The 23,241-nt window shown below is 44.4% G+C and overlaps 1 protein-coding gene across 1 annotated transcript in view; it reads right to left on the bottom strand.

Annotated features, from left to right (window-relative positions):
* The window catches only part of LOC112069862 (chromodomain-helicase-DNA-binding protein 9), a 118,979-nt gene that overhangs the window by 19,057 nt on the left and 76,681 nt on the right, over positions 1–23,241 (bottom strand). The window contains 11 exon segments of the mRNA XM_070438754.1: positions 482–678; positions 826–936; positions 1,174–1,359; positions 3,850–4,023; positions 4,367–4,562; positions 5,909–6,119; positions 13,341–13,497; positions 13,630–13,728; positions 15,290–15,439; positions 15,767–15,941; positions 19,484–19,708. Of these exon segments, the coding sequence (XP_070294855.1) occupies positions 482–678; positions 826–936; positions 1,174–1,359; positions 3,850–4,023; positions 4,367–4,562; positions 5,909–6,119; positions 13,341–13,497; positions 13,630–13,728; positions 15,290–15,439; positions 15,767–15,941; positions 19,484–19,708 (1,881 nt within the window).

Below are 23,241 nucleotides of genomic sequence, written 5' to 3'. Positions count from 1 at the left end.
ATGGACAACACAGGAGAGTCTCAGTACAGACACAACACAGATGGACAACACAGGAGAGCCTCAGTACAGACACAACACTGTACAATATAGATGGACAACACAGGAGAGCCTCAGTACAGACACAACACAGATGGACAACACAGGAGAGCCTCAGTACAGACACAACACTGTACAATATAGATGGACAACACAGATGAGCCTCAGTACAGACACAATACTGTACAATATAGATGGACAACACAGGAGATCCTCAGTACAGACACAACACTGTACAATATAGATGGACAACACAGGAGCGCCTCAGTACAGACACAACACTGTACAGCAGTAACACTAAGAACAAGATGTGGTTGGTCTGGGCTGAAACTCAAGTCTGCACATCCTGTGGGTCCCCAAGATATGTATTAAAGAACATTGTTATTTAGTATCAATGTTGGTTTGTATATTATCTAGCATAAGTGGTACAGTCACTGACACTGACCCGTATACTAGTAGGTTCTTCTCCACTCTGAAGCACTCTGTCCTGCCGTAGCTGTTGAGGCGGTCGTGGGGCCGGCGGAGCTTGGGCTTGTCCTCGTTGTCACTCTCCCCCTCTGACAGCTCTGCCAGCTCGTCCTTAGTGGCACTGAAGGGTCGGGTCTGCTTCCTCACCCTCGGAGTGTCAATTACCAGGCTGTTCTGTTGTGYAATAGGAGAGGAACACACACAGATACTCAGATACTATTGTAGCAAATTCACTCATGGCATTGATCTTATCTCCTATATAARATATCTRATCATGGCCAGAAAGAGCAGGTTCAGTGTTTAAACTAAAGCATTACTTACTCTGTCATTGGCAGAGTCCATGTCAATCTCAGCCTTCTTGGCCCACTTGTCCCAGAAGTTGGGGTCATCCAGAGAAATGTCTGTGCGGTTTCCGGATGCCACAAAACTGGCCTGAGAGAGAAGAAGACATTATATCACATTAAACCTTGATAATCTGATTCACTGTTCCTTCCTGAGTCTCCTTCAATGAGAAGTCTGAGTCTCCTAACAGAGCTGAGAGTCTGTGATGAAGAGTGACATGAGAGTAGACAGGAGACACGGGTTACTACTGCTAGTCATGCAGAAAGGAAAAGGATAGCAACATTCAAACAATGACCACTGTGTGGTGCTCTTTCAGTCACTGGGTACCTTGGCAAAGGTAGATCCCCGTCCCTCAGACTCGATGGTGATGGTCTTGGTCCTGCGTTGAAGGATCTGGTCGATGTCCTCCTCACAGAACTTGGCCCCCTCATCCTCATCGTCCATCAGAGCTCCATACGCCCCTTTCCTCAGCAGGTCCTCGATCTCRTTCTTAGACAGCTGCTGCTGGGTCGGCTGSAGAGAGGGGAGGGGGAGAAGGAGAAACAGAGAGGGTGTCAGGGGAACTGATGATGGACCACAGTAGATCACAGACTGGACTATTTACACATTACATCATTGTACACACAAACATGTGCACAACACATGCACATGCATTAACACCACACAAAAACAAACAGACACTCTAGTGTGAGAAATGCCGAGGAGAGAGACAGTTAGTTGAACTGAAGCTGAACTGGATCACATGCTAGACCTTTTTAAATCTGAAAGAGTAGCAGCAACCCCCAGCTGACCCATGGTGTGTTAGTATGCAGCTGGTGGTGCTAATGTCTGCTCAACACTTTCTTCCTGATAGTCCAGCTAATCCAGAGAGAGAAACAGCTAAGCTCCTCCTACACACTGATGATGCACTATTTTTTATTTTATTTTTTTTATTTCACCTTTATTTAACCAGGCTAGTTGAGAACAAGTTCTCATTTACAACTGCGACCTGGCCAAGATAAAGCATAGCAGTGTGAACAGACAACAACACAGAGTTACACATGGAGTAAACAATAAACAAGTCAATAACACAATAGGAAAAAAACAGAATGAGTCTATATACATTGTGTGCAAAAGGCATGAGGTAGGCAATAAATAGGCCATAGGAGCGAATAATTACAATTTAGCAGATTAACACTGGATGATCATGAGCAAGTAGAGATACTGGTGTGCAAAAGAGCAGAAAAGTAAATAAATAGAAACAGTAAGGGGATATCTCAAAGCTGTGTTTATTATATTGACTTGTCCATTTTCTACACCCTCATTTTGTAGAATGGACTTACCTACAGTGCCTTCGGAATATATTCCGACCCCTTGACTTTTTACACATGTTGTTACATTATAGCCTTATTCTAAAATGGATAAAATCATCAATCTACACACAAAACCCCATAATGACAAAGCAAAAAACGTTGTGTTTTTTGTGCAAATGTATAAAAAAAGATATATATATTGAAATATCACATTTACATAAGTATTCAGACCCTTTACTCAGTACTTTGTTGAAGCACTTTGGCAGTGATTACAGCCGAGTCTTCTTGGGTATGACGCTACAAGCTTGGCACACCTGTACTTGGGAAGTTTTCCCATTATCCTCTGCAACTCCTCTCAAGCTCTGTCAGGTTGGATGGGGAGCGTTGCTGCACAGCTATTTTCAGGTCTCTCCAGAGATGTTCGATCGGGTTCAAGTCCAGGCTCTGGCTGGGCCACTCAAGGACATTCAGAGACTTGTCCCGAAGCCACTCCTGTGTTGTCTTGGCTGTGTGCTTAGGGTCGTTGTCCTGTTGGAAGGAACCTTCACCCCAGTCTGAGGTTCTGAGCGCTCTGGATGCAGGTTTTAATTGAGGATCTCTCTGTACTATGCTCCGTTCATCTTTGCCTCGACCCTGACTAGTATCCCAGTCCCTGTCACTGAAAAACATCCCCACAGCATGATGCTGCAACCACCATGCTTCTCCGTAGGGATGGTGCCAGGTTTCCTCCAGATGTGATGCTTGGCATTCAGACCAGAGTTCAATCTTGGTTTCATCAGACCAGAGAATCTTGTTTCTCATGGCCTGAGAATCTTCAGGTGCCTTTTGGCAAACTCCAAGCGGGCTGTCATGTGGCTTTTACTGAAGAATGGCTTCCGTCTGGCCACTCTACCATGAAGGCCAGATTGGTGGAGTGCTGCAGAGATGGGAAGGTTCTCCCATCTCCACAGAGGAACTCTAGAGCTCTGTTAGTGACCATCGGGTTCTTGGTCACCTCCCTGACCAAGACCCTTCTTCCCCGATTSCTCAGTTTGGCCGGGCAGCCAGCTCTAGTAAGAGTCTTAGTGGTTCCAAACGTCTTCCATTTAAGAATGATGGAGGCCACTGTGTTCTTGCGGACCTTCAATGCTGCAGACATTTTTTGGTAACCTTCCCCAGATCTGTGCCTCGACACAATCCTGTCTCGGAGCTCTCCGTACAATTCCTTCGACATCTTGGCTTGGTTTTTGCTCTGACATACACTGTCAACTGTGGGACCTTATATAGAGGTGTGTTTTTCCCAAATCAGGTCCAATCAATTGAATTTACCACAGGTGGACTCCAATCAAGTTATAGAGACATCTCAAAGATGATCAATGGAAACAGGATGCACCTGAGCTCAATTTTGAGTCTCATAGCAAATGGTCTGAATACTTAAGTAAATAAGGTATTTCAGTTTTTTATTTGTACAAAATTTGCAAAAATCTCTGAAAACCTGTTTTTGCTTTGTCATTATGGGTTATTGTGTGTAGATTGCTGAGAAGAAAAATATATATTTAATCCATTTTAGAATAAGGCTGTAACGTAACAAAATGTGGAAAAAGTCAAGGGGTCTGAATACTTTCCGAATGCATAGAGCATCCACCGGACTGATACAGGTGCTGCAGTGTGTGTGTGTGTGTGCGCGCAAGTGTGCATGCATGTGTGTGTATGACGGACACAGCAGACTCACCCCTCCTCCTGGCACGCTGTTCTCTCTGCCACTCATGCTCTGCAGCACAGCCTTGTCCAGGCCCAGTTTGAGGCTGGCCCGGTCAAACATCTCCCGCTCGTAAGAGTTCCTGGTGATCAGACGGTACACCTTCACCGCCTTGTTCTGACCAATCCTATGGCAGCGAGCCTGGGCCTGAGAATAATAGAAAATAACTTGGTTATGACCAACCCAAAACATTTTATATTTGTCCAATAAAAATCACTTCAGGATCAAGATCGTTGCTGCTATAATAACATAAATATGCCATTTAGCAGACGCTTTTATCCAAAGTGACTTAGTCATGCATACATACATTTTACTATCCAAGCAATGTCAATTAAAAAGTTTAACTATTATAATAGGATATAAAAGACACTTCTCAATTCAAGGACTTCCTGAATTGACTGAATTGAAATAGAAAAAGTGACCACACCTTTGTTGCTAATTTATTACAGTGGAGGCTGGTGTCACTTTAAATGTCTGTGTGTGTCTTTACCTGCAGGTCGTTCTGTGGGTTCCAGTCTGAGTCAAAGATAATACAGGTGTCAGCAGCAGTCAAGTTGATGCCCAGACCTCCAGCCCGGGTACACAGCAGGAACACAAAGCGYTCCGAGTCTGGTTTGCTGAAACGGTCTATAGCTGCCTGACGCAGGTTACCTCTCACTCTGCCATCGATACGCTCATACAGGTACCTGAGGAACACAGGACCATGCAGGGTTGGAGGAGGATCTTCTAGTACACATAATTACACATGTTCTAGTGTCACATCCAAGTATCATGAATGTCAACATTTACATACAGTACGACACAGAGTTTTACAGTAYCTGATACAACACCAACCATCACACATTAAGGGGCCTCCAATTGCCACACAATATTTCCAGGAATTTGTTTTTGTCACCCACTTTCAAACAACATTCACTAGTTCTCTCCTTCTTTCCTCCATTCCTGTCTCTCTTTTCCCCTCTCTCTATTCTGCTCCCTCTTCCTCCTTTCATCCTTCCTCCCCCTCTCTCTGGCAGAGAACAAGGTGGTTTAGCTCGCTGATCACGGGCAGTCTCTTTCCCAGGAGCCCTCGCCCCTGCCTTACCCCACATCCTACCCCTCATCTTCTTCACCTTACACACCTCACCCCCTCACCTCTACAGTGACCCACTTCCCTCCGCACGCCCACAGACTCCTCTCTCCCTCTGTCTGATGTGGGAGTGCCCCGAGGGAGTCTGTGACCTGCCGCTGAACCCCGGCTAAGCCTTGCCTAGCCACTGAGCGGAGCGACTCGCCTTGTGTGTTTACACTGGTTTRGTTCGGGYTTTGAGTGCCAGAAAGAAGCAMGGAGGGGAYAAGAACACAGGGCCAGGCCCSGGATAGTGAGAGAGACAAGAGAGGATAGKYAGAGGGAGAAGAAGAGAGAGGACAGAYATATRAYGAGGGAYAGGGAGYAAGAMATAGAGAGACCACACAGACCAGGCCAGTCGCCCGCTTTCCTCAGCTTAGACGGGCTGCTGGGATAATATCCTTTTCATTTAGCGTGCAAACAGGAAGCTCATTAAGCCAGGAGATTAAGACCTTGAATGAAAGGGTCTTGGTACATTCTTCTGCTTCTGTTACACAGTCTTTATCATCTCCCTGCTCTGGGTAGCATTATGGAGTGATGAGCACAGGGGACTTTAAAAGGCTCTTTCTCAGACAGTCACTGGAGAGAGAGGCTAATGCTTAGAGATTCAGCATTTCTCTTCAACTACATTCAATTTAATAAGGGAAAGTACTGGAGTGATTCAGCTTTTGCTGCACTGCAAACTGCTAGCTAGCTAACACCAGATAATAAACCATAAATACATCACTTTGAAAATGGAGCTGAAAAATGGAAATTACAAAGTCTATTACCCTCTCAAGCATGATTCCTGTCTTTTTCCACATCAGCCTAGCTGAAAGATATGAAATATCTGAGGAGAGAGAACCTTGATTTCCAGGCTTCTATTCGAGTAGAGTACTTGGGAGCATAGTAATACAAGACGAGAAGAGAGGCAGGCAGCAGTACCTTCTCTGGATGAGGTAGTCCTCCAGGATATCCAGACAGCGGACCATCTGGGAGAAGATGAGGACCTTGTGTCCCCCGGCCTTCATCTTGGGCAGCAGCTTGTCTATGAGGACCAGTTTACCAGCCGACTGCACCATGGCCTGCAGGTGGAAATCAAAGGCAACAGGGCTGTACACCTCTCGGAAGTCCTCCAAYATCTTCTCCTCAGCACCTGGGAGAGATGGACAGACAAATAAACTCAGTAATGGTATCAGTGTTGCTGCTACAATTGTACAAGCAGGGCGGGCCCCCGTCTAATGCTGTTGCCACTAGAGTTTGGCTTCTATTGGGAAAAGACTGGATGACACTTAATCTGGTACCATGCTACCATTTTCACCTAATCTGTATACAGTTCATATACATTACCTACTTTAAAACAGACAGGAATAGCAACTCAGTCATGGAATAGATTTTGTACAATATGGTACTGGGAAAAAATAGTGTGGACCTGAGTGAGGTGGCGGTACAAGGAACTCTCTCTCTGATCACTGGTTAGAAGGATAATGACCAAGCAACTGAATGACCAAGGAGACAGTTCACACACACAGCTCACTGCCTCGAACTCACAAACCAGCATTGATGTAAAATGGCGCCGGAAGAAATGGCAGCAGTTTTACGGGCGCCCAACCAATTGTGCTATAATGTGTTTTTTTTGCGTTATTTGTAACTTATTTTGTACATAATGTTTCTGCAACCGTATCTTACGGCAAAAAAGAGCTTCTGGATATCAGGACAGCGATCACTCACCTCGGAATAGACAAAGATTTTTTCTTCAATAAGCAGGACGCACAGGACATACTCCAAACACCTGACAAGGCCAACATCCCAGTTATTGGCAAGAGGAAGAGACGCAGGCACAGAGGACACTGAGCGGGATGCCTCGTTAGGGTCCGCCGACGGCGAGGGGGAAAGCTGCCGTTACCGTCAGTATTACTCGCCAACGTGCAATCATTGGACAATAATTAGACGAGGTACGATCACGAATATCCTACCAATGGGACATCAACAACTGTAATATCCTATGTTTCACGGAATCGTGGCTGAATGACGACATGGATATTCAGCTAGCGGGATATACGCTGCACCGGCAAGTTAGAACAGCACACTCCGGTAAGACGAGGGGGGGGCGGTCTGTGCATATTTGTAAATAACAGCTGGTGCATGAAATCTAAGGGAGTCTCTAGATTTTGCTCGCCTGAAGTAGAGTATATTGTGATAAATTGCAGGCCACACTACTTGCCTAGAGAGTTTTCAGCTACACTTTTCGTGGCTGTTTATTTACCACCACAGACAGATGCTGGCACTAAGACCGCACTCAGTCAGCTGTATAAGGAAATAAGCAAACAGGAAACCACTCACCCAGAGGCGGCCCTCCTAGTGGCCGGAGACTTTAATGCAGGGAAACATAAATTGGTTCTACCTCATTTCTATCAAAATGTTAAATGTGCAACCAGAGGGGAAAAAATTCTAGATCACCTGTACTCCACACACAGAGACGCGTACAAAGCTCTCCCTCGCCCTCCATTTGGTAAATCCGACCACAACTCTATCCTCCTGATTCCTGATTACAAGCAACATTTAAAGCAGGAAGCACCAGTGACTCGGTCTATAAAAAAGTGGTCAGATGAAGCAGATGCTAAACTACAGGACTGTTTTGCTATCACAGACTGGAACATGGAACATTCTTCCGATGGCATTGAGGAGTACACCACATCAGTCACTGGCTTTATCAATAAGTGCATTGAGGACGTCGTCCCCACAGTGACTGTACGTACATACCCCAACCAGAAGCCATGGATTACAGGCAACATTCGCACTGAGCTAAAGGGTAGAGCTGCCGCTTTCAAGGTGCGGGACTCTAACCCGGAAGCTTATAAGAAATCCTGCTATGCTGTGCGATGAACCATCAAACAGGCAAAGCCTCAATACAGGGCTAAGATTGAATCATACTACACCAGCTCCGACGCTCGTCTTATGTGGCAGGGCTTGCAAACTATTACAGACTACAAAGGGAAGCACAGCCGCGAGCTGCCCAGTCACACGAGCCTACCAGACGAGCTAAATCACTTCTATGCTCGCTTCGAGGCAAGCAACACTGAGGCATGCATGAGAGCATCAGCTGTTCCGGACGACTGTGTGATCATGCTCTCTGTAGCCGACGTGAGTAAGACCTTTAAAAAGGTCAACATTCACAAGGCTGTGGGGTCAGACGGATTACATTTACATTTAAGTCATTTAGCAGACGCTCTTATCCAGAGCGACTTACAAATTGGAAAGTTCATACATATTCATCCAGGACGTGTGCTCCGGGCATGTGCTGACCCAACTGGCAGGTATCTTCACTGACATTTTCAACATGTCCCTGATTGAGTCTGTAATACCAACATGTTTCAAGCAGACCACCATAGTCCCTGTGCCCAAGAACACGAAGGCAACCTGCCTAAATGAATAAAGACCCGTAGCACTCATGTCCGTAGCCATGAAGTGCTTTGAAAGGCTGGTAATGGCTCACATCAACACCATTACCCCAGAAACCCTAAAATGTGCATACCGCCCAAACAGATCCACAGATGATGCAATCTCTATTGCACTCCACACTGCCCTTTCCCACGTGGACAAAAGGAACACCTATGTGAGAATGCTATTCATTGACTACAGCTCAGCGTTCAACACCATAGTACCCTCGAAGCTCATCACTAAGCTAAGGACCCTGGGACTAAACACATCCCTCTGCTACTGGATCCTGGACTTCCTGACGGGTCGCCCCCAGGTGATGAGGGTAGGTAGCAACACATCTGCCACGCTGATCCTCAACACTGGAACCCCCCAGGGGTGCGTGCTCAGTCCCCTCCTGTGCTCCCTGTTCACTCACGACTGCACGACTCCAACACCATCATTAAGTTTGCAGACGACACAACAGTGGTAGGCCTGATCACTGACAACGACGAGACAGCCTATAGGGAGGAGGTCAGAAACCTGGCCGGGTGGTGCCAGAATAACAACCTATCCCTTAATGTAACCAAGACTAAGGAGATGATTGTGGACTACAGGAAAAGGAGGGCCAAGCACGCCCCCATTCTCATCGACGGGGCTGTAGTGGAGCAGAGCTTCAAGTTCCTTGGTGTCCACATCACCAACAAACTAGAATGGTCCAAACACACCAAGACAGTCATGAAGAGGGCACGACAAAGCCTATTCCCCCTCAGGAAACTAAAAAGATTTGGCATGGGTCCTGAGATCCTCAAAAGGTTCTAGAGCTGCAACATCGAGAGCATCCTGACTGGTTGCATCACTGCCTGGTAGGGCAATTGCTCGGCTTCCGACCGCAAGTCGCTACAGAGGGTGGTGCGTACGGCCCAGTACATCACTGGGGCTAAGCTGTCTGCCATCCAGGACCTCTACACCAGGCGGTGTCAGAGGAAGGCCCTAAAAATTGTCAAAGACCCCAGCCACCCCAGTCATAGACTGTTCTCTACTACTGCATTGCAAGCGGTACCGGAGTGCAAAGTCTAGGACAGTTTTTACCCCCAAGKCATAAGACTCCTGAACAGGTAATCAAATGGCTACCCAGACTATTTGGACTGTGTTTTTTATTATTATTATTTGACATACTAAAAACTAGTGGATATTATAAACTGGATAGTTCCAGCCCCGAATGCTGATTGGCAGACAGCCGTGGTATATCAGACCGTATAACACGGGTATGAGAAAACATTTATTTTTACTGTTCTATATTACGTTGGTAACCAGTTCATAGTAGCAATAGGGCACCTCGGGGTTTGTGGTATATGGCCAATATACCACAAACCCCTGAGGTGCCTTACTGCTATTATAAACTGTTTACCAACGTTTTTTTATTTTATTTAACCTTTATTTAACTAGGCAAGTCAGTTAAGAGCAAATTCTTACTTACAATGACGGCCTACACTGGTCAAACCCGGACGACGCTGGGCCAATTGTGTGCTGCCCTATGGGCTTCCCAATCACAACCGGTTGTGATTCAGCCTGGATCAGAACCAGGGTGTCTGTAGTGATGCCTCTAGCATTGAGATGCAGTGTCTTAGACCGCTGTGCCACTCAGGAGCTCATATAACACACCCCCTCGTGACTTACTGCTTAAAACTTCTTAAGGCTAGGGGGCAGTATTTTAGTTTTTGGCTAAAAAACGTACCCATTTGAAACTGCCTATTTCTCAGCCCCCGAAACTAGAATATGCATATAATTGTCAGATTAGGATAGAAAACACTCTGAAGTTTCCAAATCGGTCAAAATTTTGTCTGTGAGTTAAACAGAACTGATATTGCAGGCTAAAACCTGAGGAAAATCCGATCAGGAAGTGCCCCTGTTTTTGAAACCTCTCTGTTCCTATGCATCCCTATTGCCCATTTAACTTCTCACGAGTCACCAACCCTGATCCGGTAGCACCCCCCACCCCCCACCCCACTGAGTAGCATAGCTAGCATAGCGTCACAAGTAACTTGTAGCATCTAAATATCATTAAATCACAAGTCTAAGACACCAGATGAAAGATACAGGTCTTGTGAATAAAGCCACCATTTCAGATTTTTAAAATGTTTTACAGGAAGGACACAATATGTAAATCTATTAGCTAACCACGTTAGCAAAGGACACGATATTTTTACTCCCAACAGCTTTTCCCTGCGTCAGTAAGCTATCACTAATTCGACGAAATAAAAATATATATAGCACTAACCAAGAAAACAACTCATAAGATGACAGCGTCTGATAACATATTTATATAGCATAGTTTTTTTTTGAAAAATGTGCATTTTTCAGGTATAAATCACAGTTTCTACATTGCAGCTGAAATCTGAAATAGTGCTGACCCAGCCAGAACAATTACAGAGACCAACGTCATATAACGAATTACTCATCTTAAAACATTTCAGAAAAATACACAGCGTACAGATATTGAAAGCCCAACATCTGGTGAATCCAAACAATTTTCAGATTTATGAAATGTTTTATAACGAAAACAAAATGTAGCGCTAAATTAGCATAGCTATACCAGGCAGATTCGGCTAGCGCCCACGGCCAGTTACATGCACAACAGATATTATAAACATCGTAAATTGGGTCTACTATGGCTGATCTTTCATCAGAATGTTGATCAAAGTGTCCTTTGTCAAGATGAGTCGTTGTTCCGTTCAGAATTGTTCCTGCCCCATCCATTTAGACACAGGTACCGGAGTGGCACGGATCTCAAACGTAAATAAATTCAGACAACGAACACCACAAAACTCCCGAAAAATTCAAATAATCTGATTAAACTATATTGAAAAAACATACATTACGATGATCTGGTCACATGTATCAAACAAACTTCGAGACGGAGATAGTTTTCATCCATAATGGGCCCACAACAGAGACAATCGCAGCACAAGTCGCACGATTTAGTCAACCGGAAGTTGTCGGTCACGCCAAAGAATTAGCTCTCATTTCACGTCAAGTCCAGATAAACAAGATATTTTTCCTCTGACGTCCTCTTGACACCCAGAGAAGGTCAATGAGGTGTGTTTGGGTCATAGACCATATATAGGCAGAGCGTTGAAGCTGGCATACACATCTTGCTTTTTTCTTCTTGGTCATGGAAAGTGCTGTCAAATGACTTCTATCACTCAGCATGACAAAATTGAACGGTTTTAGAAACTAGAGATTGTTTTCTTTCCAATGGTATTATTTATATGCATATAGTAAGGCAGCATAATTGAATAGAGGCAGTTTAATCTGTAGAGCAAATTATGCTAATGGAAAATAGCACCCCCTGTATTCTCAAGAAGTTAAAGGGATATCAACCTTTTTCTATGGCTTCCCTAAGGTGTCACAGCCTTAGACATAGTTTCAGGCTTTTATTTTGAAGAATGAGCGTGAACGACCACATTGCGTAATGGATAGGTGGGGGCTCTCAGAGTGAGTTGCGCACAAAAGAGAAAGCAGCCATTGTTACTTCCGGTCCTAGTGAAAAGCCAACTGCCCGCGGTTGATATATTATCGAATAGATATTTGAAAAACACCCTGAGGATGGATATAAAAAACGTTTGACATGTTTCTGTGGACATTATGGATATAATTTGGAATTTTGTCTGCTTTGTGTGACCGCTCTTTCCCGTGGATTCCTGGGCATACGCAACAAACTAACGGGTATTTGGATATTAAAAAAATATTTTATGGAACAAAAGGAACATTTTGTTGTCTAACTGGAGTCTCGTGATGAAAACATCCGAAGATCATCAAAGGTAAACTATTAATTTGATTGCTTTTCTGATTTTCGTGACCAAGTTACCTGATGCTAAGTACTTATTGTTTTGTCGAGCGATCGATAAACTTACACAAACGCTTGTTATTGCTTTCGCTGTAAAGCATAATTTCAAAATCTGAGACGACAGGTGGATTAACAAAAGGCTAAGCTCTGTGTTTGCAATATTGCACTTGTGATTTCATGAATATGAATATTCTCTATAATATTATTTACCTGTGGCATATGCTACGCTATGCTATTCAGCGTTGCTGATGACAATTATCCCGGATCCGGGATGGGTGGTTCAGAAAGGTTAATTAGAAAGCCTTCATATTTTCTGTTTGGCAGTTTTATCAACTCTAAAGCTGATCCTTTAGTGTCCTAGCCCTCATTAAAACACACACACACACACACACAACACACACCACACACACACCACACACACACACCACACCACACACACACACACACACACACACACACACACACACACACACACACAACACACACACACACACACACACACACACACACCCACACACACCACACACACACACACACACAGTCACGTACCACACACGAAGCATCTGTCAAACCATAGGCCAAAAGTTCACTAGGCTGGCCTTGTATGAGAGCACTTTGTCAAACCAGATTATCCAGAGCACAAGTACACCAGTGACATAAAGATATTACAGCTATGGTAAGGAGGGCAGGGAGGAGGGAGAGGGAGAGGAAGAGGAATGGACCAACACAGCAGCTTTTGGATGTGGGATGAACAGAGGGATGGAGGGAGAGGTGAAGTTAGTCCATTATCTGTTCGAGAGCCTCAACCTCCTGGCCTGCTTTCTCTGTTCTAGGAGTTCTGACACAGCTAGGAGAAAGATGGAGGGGTGAGGAGAGAGGGTGGGTGAGAGAAACAGACAGCGCCATAGGGAAAGATAGTGAGGAATGAGGATGTCTCTGAATCAGAGGTTTTCATTCTGCCCCGGGGCTGCTATAGAGCTCTTTACTACCGGTATGGGCGGGAATTAGCCAAATCAGCCTTCCCCACACGGCATACACTGTCCTTCCATTTAACAAGAGGCTACATACAGCGTTCCACAACCTGGATTGTAGCAATATCACTGTTAGTACCTTTGATGAGGTAGGGGTGGTTGCAACACTTCCTCAGCTCCATCATGGTGTTGACCAGGTTGGGGACGTTGGCCTGGCCGACTCCTTTAGACAGGAAGGAGAAGTTCTTCTCCAGGATGGCTCTGTAGTACTTCTTCTGGATGTTGGTCAGCTCCACCTGACCACATTATTTACAAACATTCAATTATATATGACAATACACAGAAACCACATCAGTCAGCAAAACTAAGACAAAAAAACACAAATACTCAATCTCAATCACACACAACGCAAACACGCACATACACACCTCAATGATGGTTTCCTCCTTAGGAGCCAGCTTCTTCTCCACGTCCTCCTTGAGACGACGCAGCATCATGGGCTTCAGGATGGCCTGCAACTTCTGGACCTGAGAGAGACCGAGATATGCATGTTCATATATGGATGGACGCATGCATACGCACTCATACACACAGACACAGTTTACAGTAATACGTGAAGCTTTTTGACCTGAGACACAGAGAGACGGATACAGAGAGATGGAAGATACAGGTTAACATGTGGAGAGTCTGGAATGGAAACGCACTCTTTCACGCACCCACACACACACACCACGCTCCCACACACGCACCCACCAAACACATGATTTTAACCAGAGGTGCTGAAGGATTAGCAGGATTAAGAGGGGTTGACCATGGGCCGGTCAGTGGTACTATGATTGTCAAACCAGTACAATACACTGAGTGTACAAAACATTAGGAACACCTTAGAAATCCTTCTTTAAACCTGTCTCTTCTCCTTCATCTACACCTGCTTTCTATGACATAGACTGACCAGGTGAAACCTATGATCCCTTATTAAATCCACTTCAATCAGTGTAGATGAAGGGGAGGAGCCAGGATAAAGAATGATTTTTAATCCTTGAGACAATTGAGACATGTATTGGGTATGTGTGCCATTCAGAGGATGAATGGGCAAGACAAAATATTTAAGTGCCTTTGAACGGGGTGTGGGTAGTAATGCCAGGCGCACCCGTTTGAGTGTGTCAATAACTGCAACGCTGCTGGGTTTTTCACATTTAACAGACTGATGAAGTCCATGAGGTTGATAATAGGGGTTCTAAATAACTGTAATTACATCAGCATAATGCTAAAGGGAGTTATAACATACCTTTCCAAACCAGCACTCTGTGTGTGTGTGTGTGTGTGTGTGTGTGTGTGTGTGTGTGTGTGTGTGTGTGTGTGTGTGTGTGTGTGTGTGTGTGTGTGTGTGTGTGTGAGTGAGTGAGTGAGTGAGTGATGAGTGAGTGAGTGAGTGAGTGAGTGAGTGAGTGAGTGAGTGAGTGAGTGATGAGTGAAGTGAGTGAGTGAATGAGTGAAGTGAGTGAATGGAGTGATGATGTGTGTGTGTGTGTAGTGAAAGAAATGAGAGTGAGAGAAATTGAGAGTGAGAGAGAGAGTGAAGTGTGAGTGTGAGTGGAGAGAGAGAGAGAGAGAGAGAGAGAGAGAGAGAGAGAAGAGAGTGTGAGGTGAGAGAGAGAGAAGAGAGAGAGAGAAGAGAGAGAGAGAGAGAGAGAGAGGAGCGAGAGAGAGAGAGAGAGGAGAGAGTGAGAGAGAGAGTGAGGAGAGAGAGAGAGCGAGAGAGCTCTATTCTCCTTCAGAGTTACATCTGTACCAAACAGGATCATTATCTCCACACACTGACACACTGTTCAAACACCAGGTGGGGTGAGTGGGGAAAAACACACTCATGTCCCTGATACATATGAAAACAAATTAGCTTCTGTATTAATAATCATATTCATTATGATCAGTGATGGTAAAGGACACACTCACACACAGGCAGAGACTAAACTATAACACACAGTATTTCTCACATACACACTTTGTTGATAGGAACCCACAACATAATACTCACACACTGACAGCGACACACTTGATACGAACCAACACCACATGATAGAATCACACAGCCTCACTGCTCCTCAGTTTGAGGTCTCCAACTCCAGCAGAAGGTGGTTCTCTGAGGGGAAACTTTGAGGCTCCAGGAAGTGCAGCAGCCTGAACAGCTCCTCTACCGTGTTCTGGAGGGGGGTCCCTGTCAGGAGAACTTTTGTGTTCCTGGAGAGAGAGGAGAGGAGAGAGAGAGATGTGAGTTAGAAACAATACAGACACACCAGCATTGGACACTCCAACCTACAAAGCTGTGTGCCTCCACGAACACAACTACAGAGAGGGGAGACCTCAATCACAACAATCTTAAGATCCAACCAGATTGGTGTACAGTGATGGTTACCATTAGGACACGTTCACTGTTCTCTCCGCACACCAACAAGATACTGATTTGAGACACACGAGGCCTAGGATCTCAAACATCAAGCTGTATGGCTGCATTTCTGCCCTTTGCTCAGTTCTGCCCTACAGATATGCTCAGTGACTTGGACATACCAGATTCCATGAGCTTGAAGCCTCTAGGCCAGCTTGCAGTTCTTGTTCTTGAGGCGATGGGCTCGCGATGATGAACGCAGCGCCACTCGATGGCGTTGAGCTCTGGACAGCCGCCAGGATCATCTCAAAGGTGGTGATGAGGCGTGGAACTTGTAGGCTCCCCGCACCACACCACCTGGAGAGGAAACCAGGAAGAAACGCACAGGGAGTCAATACAACTCTTCCATTCATTCAGCTTTTCTCATTCTCAATGGTTGAGTTGTATAATGCTTGTAAAGAAATATCAGTGATTTCAATCATTTGAGAAGACAGAATATAAACATGGTCCTTGAGAAATATCCATTCTCATATCTAGTGAGACATCCTGCGCAGTGTGTGTGATTCCCTGTGTTGTTAAGGTGATTCCCTGTGTGTTAAAGTTGATTCCCTGTGTGTTAAGGTGATTCCTGTGTGTAAAGGTGATTCCCTGTGTGTTAAGTTGATTCCTGTGTGTTAAGGTGATTACCTTGTGTGTTAAGTTGATTCCCTGTGGTGTTAGGTGATTCCCTGTTGTTGTTAAGGTGATTCCCTGTGAGCTAAGGTGATTAAGTTGATTCCTGGGTGTTAAGGTGATTCCCTGTGTGTTAAGGTGATTCCCTGTGGTGTTAAGTTGTTCCCTGTGTGTTAAGTTGATTCCTGTGTGTTAAGGTGATTCCCTGTGTGCTAAGGTGATTCCCTGTGTGTTAAGTAGATTCCCTGTGTGTTAAGTTGATTCCTTGTGTTGGGTGATTATGTGGTTAAGGTGATTCCCTGTGTGTTAAGTGATTCCCTGTGTGTTAAGGTGATTCCCTGTGTGTTAAGGTGATTCCCTTGTGTGTTAAGGTGATTCCCTGTGGAGCTAGTGATTCCCTGTGTGTTAAGGTGATTCCTGTGTGTTAAGGTGATTCCTGTGTGTTAGGTGATTCCCTGTGTGTTAAGGTGATTCCTGTGTGTTAAGGTGATTCCCTGTGTGTTAAGGTGATTCCCTGTGTGTTAAGGTGATCCCCTGTGTGTTAGGGTGATTCCCTGTGTGTTAAGTTGATTCCCTGGTTGTTAAGGTGATTCCCTGTGTGTTAAGGTGATTCCCTGTGTGTTAAGGTGATTCCTGTGTGTTAAGGTGATTCCCTGTGTGGTTGAAGTTGATTCCCTGTGTGTTAAGGTGTATTACCTGTGTGTTAGTTGATTCCCTGTGTGTTAAGGTGATTCCCTGTGAGCTAAGGTGATTAAGTTGATTCCCTGTGTGTTAAGTGATTCCCTGTGTGTTAAGGTGATTCCCTGTGTGTTAAGTTGATTCCTGTGTGTTAAGTTGATTCCCTGTGTGTTAAGGTGATTCCCTGTGTGCTAAGTGATTCCCTGTGTGTTAAGTAGATTCCCTGTGTGTTAAGTTGATTCCCTGTGTGTTAAGTGATTCCCTGTGTGTTAAGTGATTCCCTGTGTGTTAAGTGATTCCCTGTGTGTTAAGGTGATTCCCTGTGTGTTAAGGTGATTCCCTGTGTTGTTAAGTGATTCCCTGTGAGCTAGGTGATTCCTGTGTTTAGTGATTCCCTGTGTGTTAAGGTGATTCCCTGTGTGTTAAGGTTGATTCCCTGTGTGTTAAGGTGATTCCCTGTGTGTTAAGGTGATTCCCTGTGTGGTTAAGGTGATTCCCTGTGTGTTAAGTTGATTCCCTGTGTTTTAAGGTGATTCCCCTGTGTGTAAGGTGATTCCCTGTGTTAGGTGATCCCTGTGTGTTAAGTTGATCTCCCTGTGTTTAAGGTGATTCCCTGTGTGTTAAGTGATCCCTGTGTGTTAAGTTGATCCCTGTGTGTAAGGTGATTCCCTGTGTGTAGTTGATTCCCTGTGTGTTAAGTGATTCCCTGTTTAAGGTATTCCCTGTGTGCTAAGGTGATTCCTGTGTGTTAAGTAGATTCCCTGTGTGTTAAGTTGATTCCCTGTGTGTTAAGGTGATTCCTGTGTGTAAGGTGATTCCTGTGTGTTAAGTTGATTCCTGTGTGTTAAGTGATTCCCGTGTGTAAGGTGATTCCCTGTGTGTTAAGGTGATTCCCTGTGAGTAAGTGATTCCCTGTGTGTTAAGGTGATTCCTGTGTTAAGGTGATTCCCTGTGTGTTAAGGTGATTCCCTGTGTGTTAAGGTGATTCCCTGTGTGTTAAGTGATTCCTGTGTGTTAAGTGATTCCCTGTGTGTTAAGGTGATTCCCTGTGTGTTAAGTTGATTCCCTGTGTTTTAAGGTTTGATTCCCTGTGTGTTAAGGTGATTCCCTGTGTTTAAGGTATCCCTGTGTGTTAAGTTGATTCCCTGTGTGTTAAGGTGATTCCCCTGTGTGTTAAGGTGATTCCCTGTGTGTTAAGTTGATTCCCTGTGTGTTAAGGTGATTCCCTGGTGTGTTAAAGGTGATTCCCATGTGGTTTTAAAGTGATTCCTGTGTGTTAAGGTGATTCCCTGTGTGTTAAGGTGATTCCCTGTGTGTTAAGGTGATTCCCTGTGTGTTAAGGTGATTCCCTGTGTGTTAAGGGGTGAGCCGTGCTGTAAGAATAAGCCCTGTGGTGCCACAGTGACATCACAGTCTTCCAGTGAGACAGCCTGGTGGCAGCTCATCTTTCCTCTCCTCCCTCATCCGTTCTTCCCCTCCTCCCTTGTTACATTTGCATTCTAAGATCTCCTAACCGCTGTCTGTCATTCTACATTACTCTGCCAACAACTGCAGAAAAAACCTTTTCCCAGGGCTACCGCCTGACATGTGCTACCCTTCAAACCCTTCTCATGTGCCTTTAAATTGAGTCCTGCTTTCAAGTTTCAAGCTTTAACGTCACATGCACAAGTACAGTGAAAGGCCCAACAATGCAGTAATCAATAACAATGTAATACTAAAAATAACAAGGTAGAACAAAGACACACAATATATAAAATAAGAAATAAGAAGAACACGATAAAGTAAGTAAGCATACTATATACAGGGTCAGTTCCAGTAGCATATTTATAATGTGAAGGGATACTGGATCGATAGAGGCAGATATGTGTTGGGGTAAGGTGACTAGGCATGCTGGAACATGACAGTCATGCTACTCAATCTCAGTATCTCTCTCTCTGTCATTATGTGGCCTGCAAGCTCTCCGTGGACAAATCTCTTTGTTCGACTGAGCATCTCTGATATCATGTCACTATTCCCTGAAACACAATAGAACAAATACTGTCATTACTTTAATGGAACAGAGAAACACCTGAGTTTCACTTAATCTTTCACAGCTAATGATGTGCATCACATTATCTCCTGTTCTTCGTCCCCATTATGAGATGCTGGCTGCCAGCGGGTTTCAAGGCCCTTTTGCTGTTGTTTCTGACAACCACCACCTCCCCTCTGTTAACTCGAAATGACACAACGACAAGGTTCCAGTTTAACAAAGTTTACTCGACTATATGAACACACTACAAGGTAGCCATTACACTCAAGGCTAGGTCCAACAACGACAACACTTCCTGCGCATGCGCACTCTTGACTGAGTGATAGCCCCGTAATAACAGAAATATAGGGATACTTAAAACATGAACTTAACACCCTCATCAGAGAACAACTTTTGAAACTTCAAGGACTCACCTGTTGTTGACATTGTTGTTTATCTGTGGGTCCCTGACTGTACATCTTGTACGGCTAGCCTGTGTTGTTTATTTATGTTGTTGTTTACCTGTGTGTCCCTGGAGTACATCTCATACTGCTGCAGCATCTGCCTGCTGACCATGGAGCCGTGGTAGACAATGACGTTGAGGTGGGTCCACGTTCTGAACTCCCTCTCCCAGTTGGCGATGGTGGAGAGGGGGGCGATGATGAGGAAGGGGCCCCTGATGCCCACACGCCAGATCTCCTCCAGAAACGTGATGGACTGGATGGTCTTCCCCAGACCCATCTCATCTGCCAGGATACAGTTCCGTCTGTCAGGGAGGAAGAGAGTGGTGGGGTGCAGGGAAGGAGTAAGGAATTGTTAGGTTAGATTACTCGTTGGTTATTTCTGCATTGTCGGAACTAGAAGCACAAGCATTTCGCTACATTCGCATTAACATCTGCTAACCACGTGTATGTGACAAATAAAATTTGATTTGATTTGATTTGAAAGGAGTGAGAGGAAGCGAGAGGGGGAGAGAGAGAGACATTACAGTCCCAAAACATGTATAGAGTAGTTGTGGTCCTGTCTGATATTGATATTAAGTGATGAGACTGGGCTGAACAGAATCCTTCCTCTAGTAGCCAGGCAGAACATTAATCTGGTTGTCCAGAGCGTGGGGGTGTTACAGTGAATCTTGACATTAATTGCAAAGAGCAGATACTCCCACTTGCTTCCTATACTTTTTTCCTTAATCTTAAAGGCTCGGTGCAGTCAAAAACAGGATTTCCTATGTTTTATAAATATTTCCACAATATGAGGATGGAATAATACTCTGAAATTGTGAAAATTATGATAATGCCCTTTTAGTGTAAGAGCTGATTGAAAATACCTGCTGAAATTTCAGCCTGTTTTGGTGGGATGTTGTTTTGTCCTGCCTGGTAACATCACAGTAAATTAGTTGATAGACCAATAAAAAAGAGAGTTACAAACCTTTCTGCCAATAACAGTTAGTTTTCAGTTTCCCCTCCCCACTCAGACCCCTCCCAGGCAGCCCTAGCAAAATTCTTGCTTGAGAAATTGCTCTCTGCTACGAAGCAATTTTTCCCCCCCCTGAATGTTTTAAGGTACTTGATTGTTACCGAAAAATTATTTGATAGAGATAAAAAAAAGTGCTGCATTGGACCTTTAAGAACTTCACAGCACTCTGAAACACAGTCCCAGTAGCAACACTACAGCCTGGCTACAGACAAACAGATGATTTGGGATGTGTTCCACACTCACTCGCTTTCTCCCTTGATCTGTCTCTCCATCTTTCTCTCTCCTTTGCTCTGTCTCTCCATCTTTCTCTCTCCCTTGATCTGTCTCTCCATCTTTCTCTCTCCTTTGCTCTGTCTCTCTATATCTCTATGTCTCCCTCTGTAGCTCTCCATCTTTCTCTCTCTGTCTTCCTCCTCTTCCCTTTCCCCACAAGCAGCCGGGGCGGCAGCGTAACCTAGTGGTTAGAGTGTTGGACTAGTAACTGAAAGGTTGCAAGATCGAATCCCAGAGCTGACAAGGTACAAATCTGTCATTCTACCCCTGAACAAGGCAGCACTGTTCCTAGACCGTCATAGAAAATAAGAATTTGTTCTTAACTGACATGCCTAGTTAAATAAAGGTAATAAAAAGAGGATGTTGATAGTAGAACAGTGAACAAGCCTGTGTGGGCCAATCCACAAGCCTCAGAGGCACACAGGTTAATAATGTTAACTCAGACAAATCACTGCACGCTCTAAACACAACACAGGAAAACCATTTATAATTTAACATCCACATTACCTCTGCGCAGTGACAAAGTCTCGAAACCAAACACGCTAAACTGAAAGATAAGTGAATGAAAATGTCCTCATGGGAAAAAAATTTAAGACTAAGACACAAATCAAAACAGACAACCAAGAAAACCTTAAGTCAATGAAAGCATCCTCTTTTCAAAGATAATGTAAAAAGCAAGACAGACAACCTTTCGATCTTTTCATATAGCCTATGTGGCGGAGTACAGTGTTTTCCAGTACTGTTTTGCATGTTTATGCCGTTGTGTTCATCCCTTTAAAAAATATTATTAACCACTAGGGTTGGGCAGTATTTTCATACCGTTCCTGTACCATACCAGGGTATATGGTATTACTTAGAGCCCTGTGGACGTCGGGCCCTCATACCACCCTCATGGAGTCTGTTTCTGACCGTTTGAGCAGACACATGCACATTTGTGGCCTGCTGGAGGTCATTTTGCAGGGCTCTGGCAGTGCTCCTCCTTGCACAAAGGCGGAGGTAGCGGTCCTGCTGCTGGGTTGTTGCCCTCCTCGCTTAACACATGTGGCATGGGTTTGAATGTTTTCCTCATTTGAACGCCTCAACAGTATTACCTGTGGCATGGCTTAAGGCTCTGCTCCATTTTCCTGTGTCAGTTTCAGTGTCCATATCATTGGATGCGACATCTGGTAGGTTGTGTCTGTTACTGTGTCCTTTTGTTATTTTCATTAGGAGACTGATTCTCAGCAAAAAGCCCCTTCTATCTTGTTGATCATTTACTTTCCGCAATCTTGAGTGATGCACCCTGACAATCATGCCTCCGTGCCTCACAAATATCACCACACCATCTTGACCAATGACTACTCCCGTCCTTTCCACTCTTGACAGTCAACTCGTTTGTAGTACACTTTGTTTCCAGTTTCGCTACTTCTCATCATCATTATTCCCTGAACGCTGAGTAAACTTCTGAAGTCTGTCAACTGTATCATGTCCAAACTGTTTGTAAAGCTTTAAACAATACTTTGTGTTTTTCTTTAGTGCCTCATGTTCTTCTGGGTCCCAGTCAGAATCTCATTTTGCATGACTCTGTGTGATGTCTTGTCTAAAATGTTTACACAATAGTGGCCTGGGGTAGTAAGTTCAAGAGTCACTGGTTGTTTAAACGATCACTGCCTTGTCATTTTTTATGTCTAGTACAGCCTTCTGCCTTCTTGAGGAAGCTTTGCTTAATAGTAAGGGGATATCTGTAGGACCACCTCTTGTTTCAATGTGACACTTAGTCTGACCAATTTTTGCTGATCTTAACTCTCTTGTAGAATGGGACAATTCTCCGTCTCCAAATTTAAAGCTCTGTTGCTGTTCATGTGTCAATCATATTTTGTACTTCTTTCATAGTTTAGTTCACTGACATAGCTATCAAGCCATTTTGCACCACACACTGTCCGTGTACATGCAGTATCAATCACAGCAGATTCCTAAGGATTCAACTATAAAAATCTCAGTATCAGAAGCAGATTCATTTGAAAACAGTGTAATGTTACACTGCTCTATCTCTGTGCTTACATTTTCCTCTTGTTAGTTTAACTTGTTAATTTTTATGAGGACAGTCTTTAACCAATGGTAAGTGCTTGTGACAAATAGCACATTTCGATCTCCTTCCATAATTTTTCCAGTGGATTTGTGCCGGGAAATGGCGCCTCTTCTGGTTGTCTGAGAACGTGACTTGTTGGCCGCTTTTCTGTGCTTGCTCGGTGTAATATGCTGCGTCACTCACTTGCATTCATTTGTTATTGCGCGACAGATGTCTTCCACCAAATATTCTTTTATGTGCCGACTTCATAGATGCGCAAAAGTCAGCGCACAGTACAAGCAGTCAAAGCCAACTGTTTCTCCCTACCATCTAGACAGGCAGTATCTAGCAACTTGAAAGCTAACACTGCATCCGGTGAGAACCATGTCGTACTTGCGCGCATTCTATTGTACCTCTGTTCGAAATCCAATGATGTTAGTCCGTCATTGCAACCGAAATATCTCTCGTAACACTGTCAAAGTTGAATATGCCTCCGGTTAGGC

The sequence above is a fragment of the Salvelinus sp. IW2-2015 genome, unplaced genomic scaffold (assembly GCF_002910315.2).
Source record: "Salvelinus sp. IW2-2015 unplaced genomic scaffold, ASM291031v2 Un_scaffold1136, whole genome shotgun sequence".
Taxonomy (NCBI): Eukaryota; Metazoa; Chordata; class Actinopteri; order Salmoniformes; family Salmonidae; genus Salvelinus; species Salvelinus sp. IW2-2015.
The sequence above is the reverse complement of the archived record's forward strand: the minus strand, read 5'-3'. Positions and strand labels throughout refer to the sequence as shown.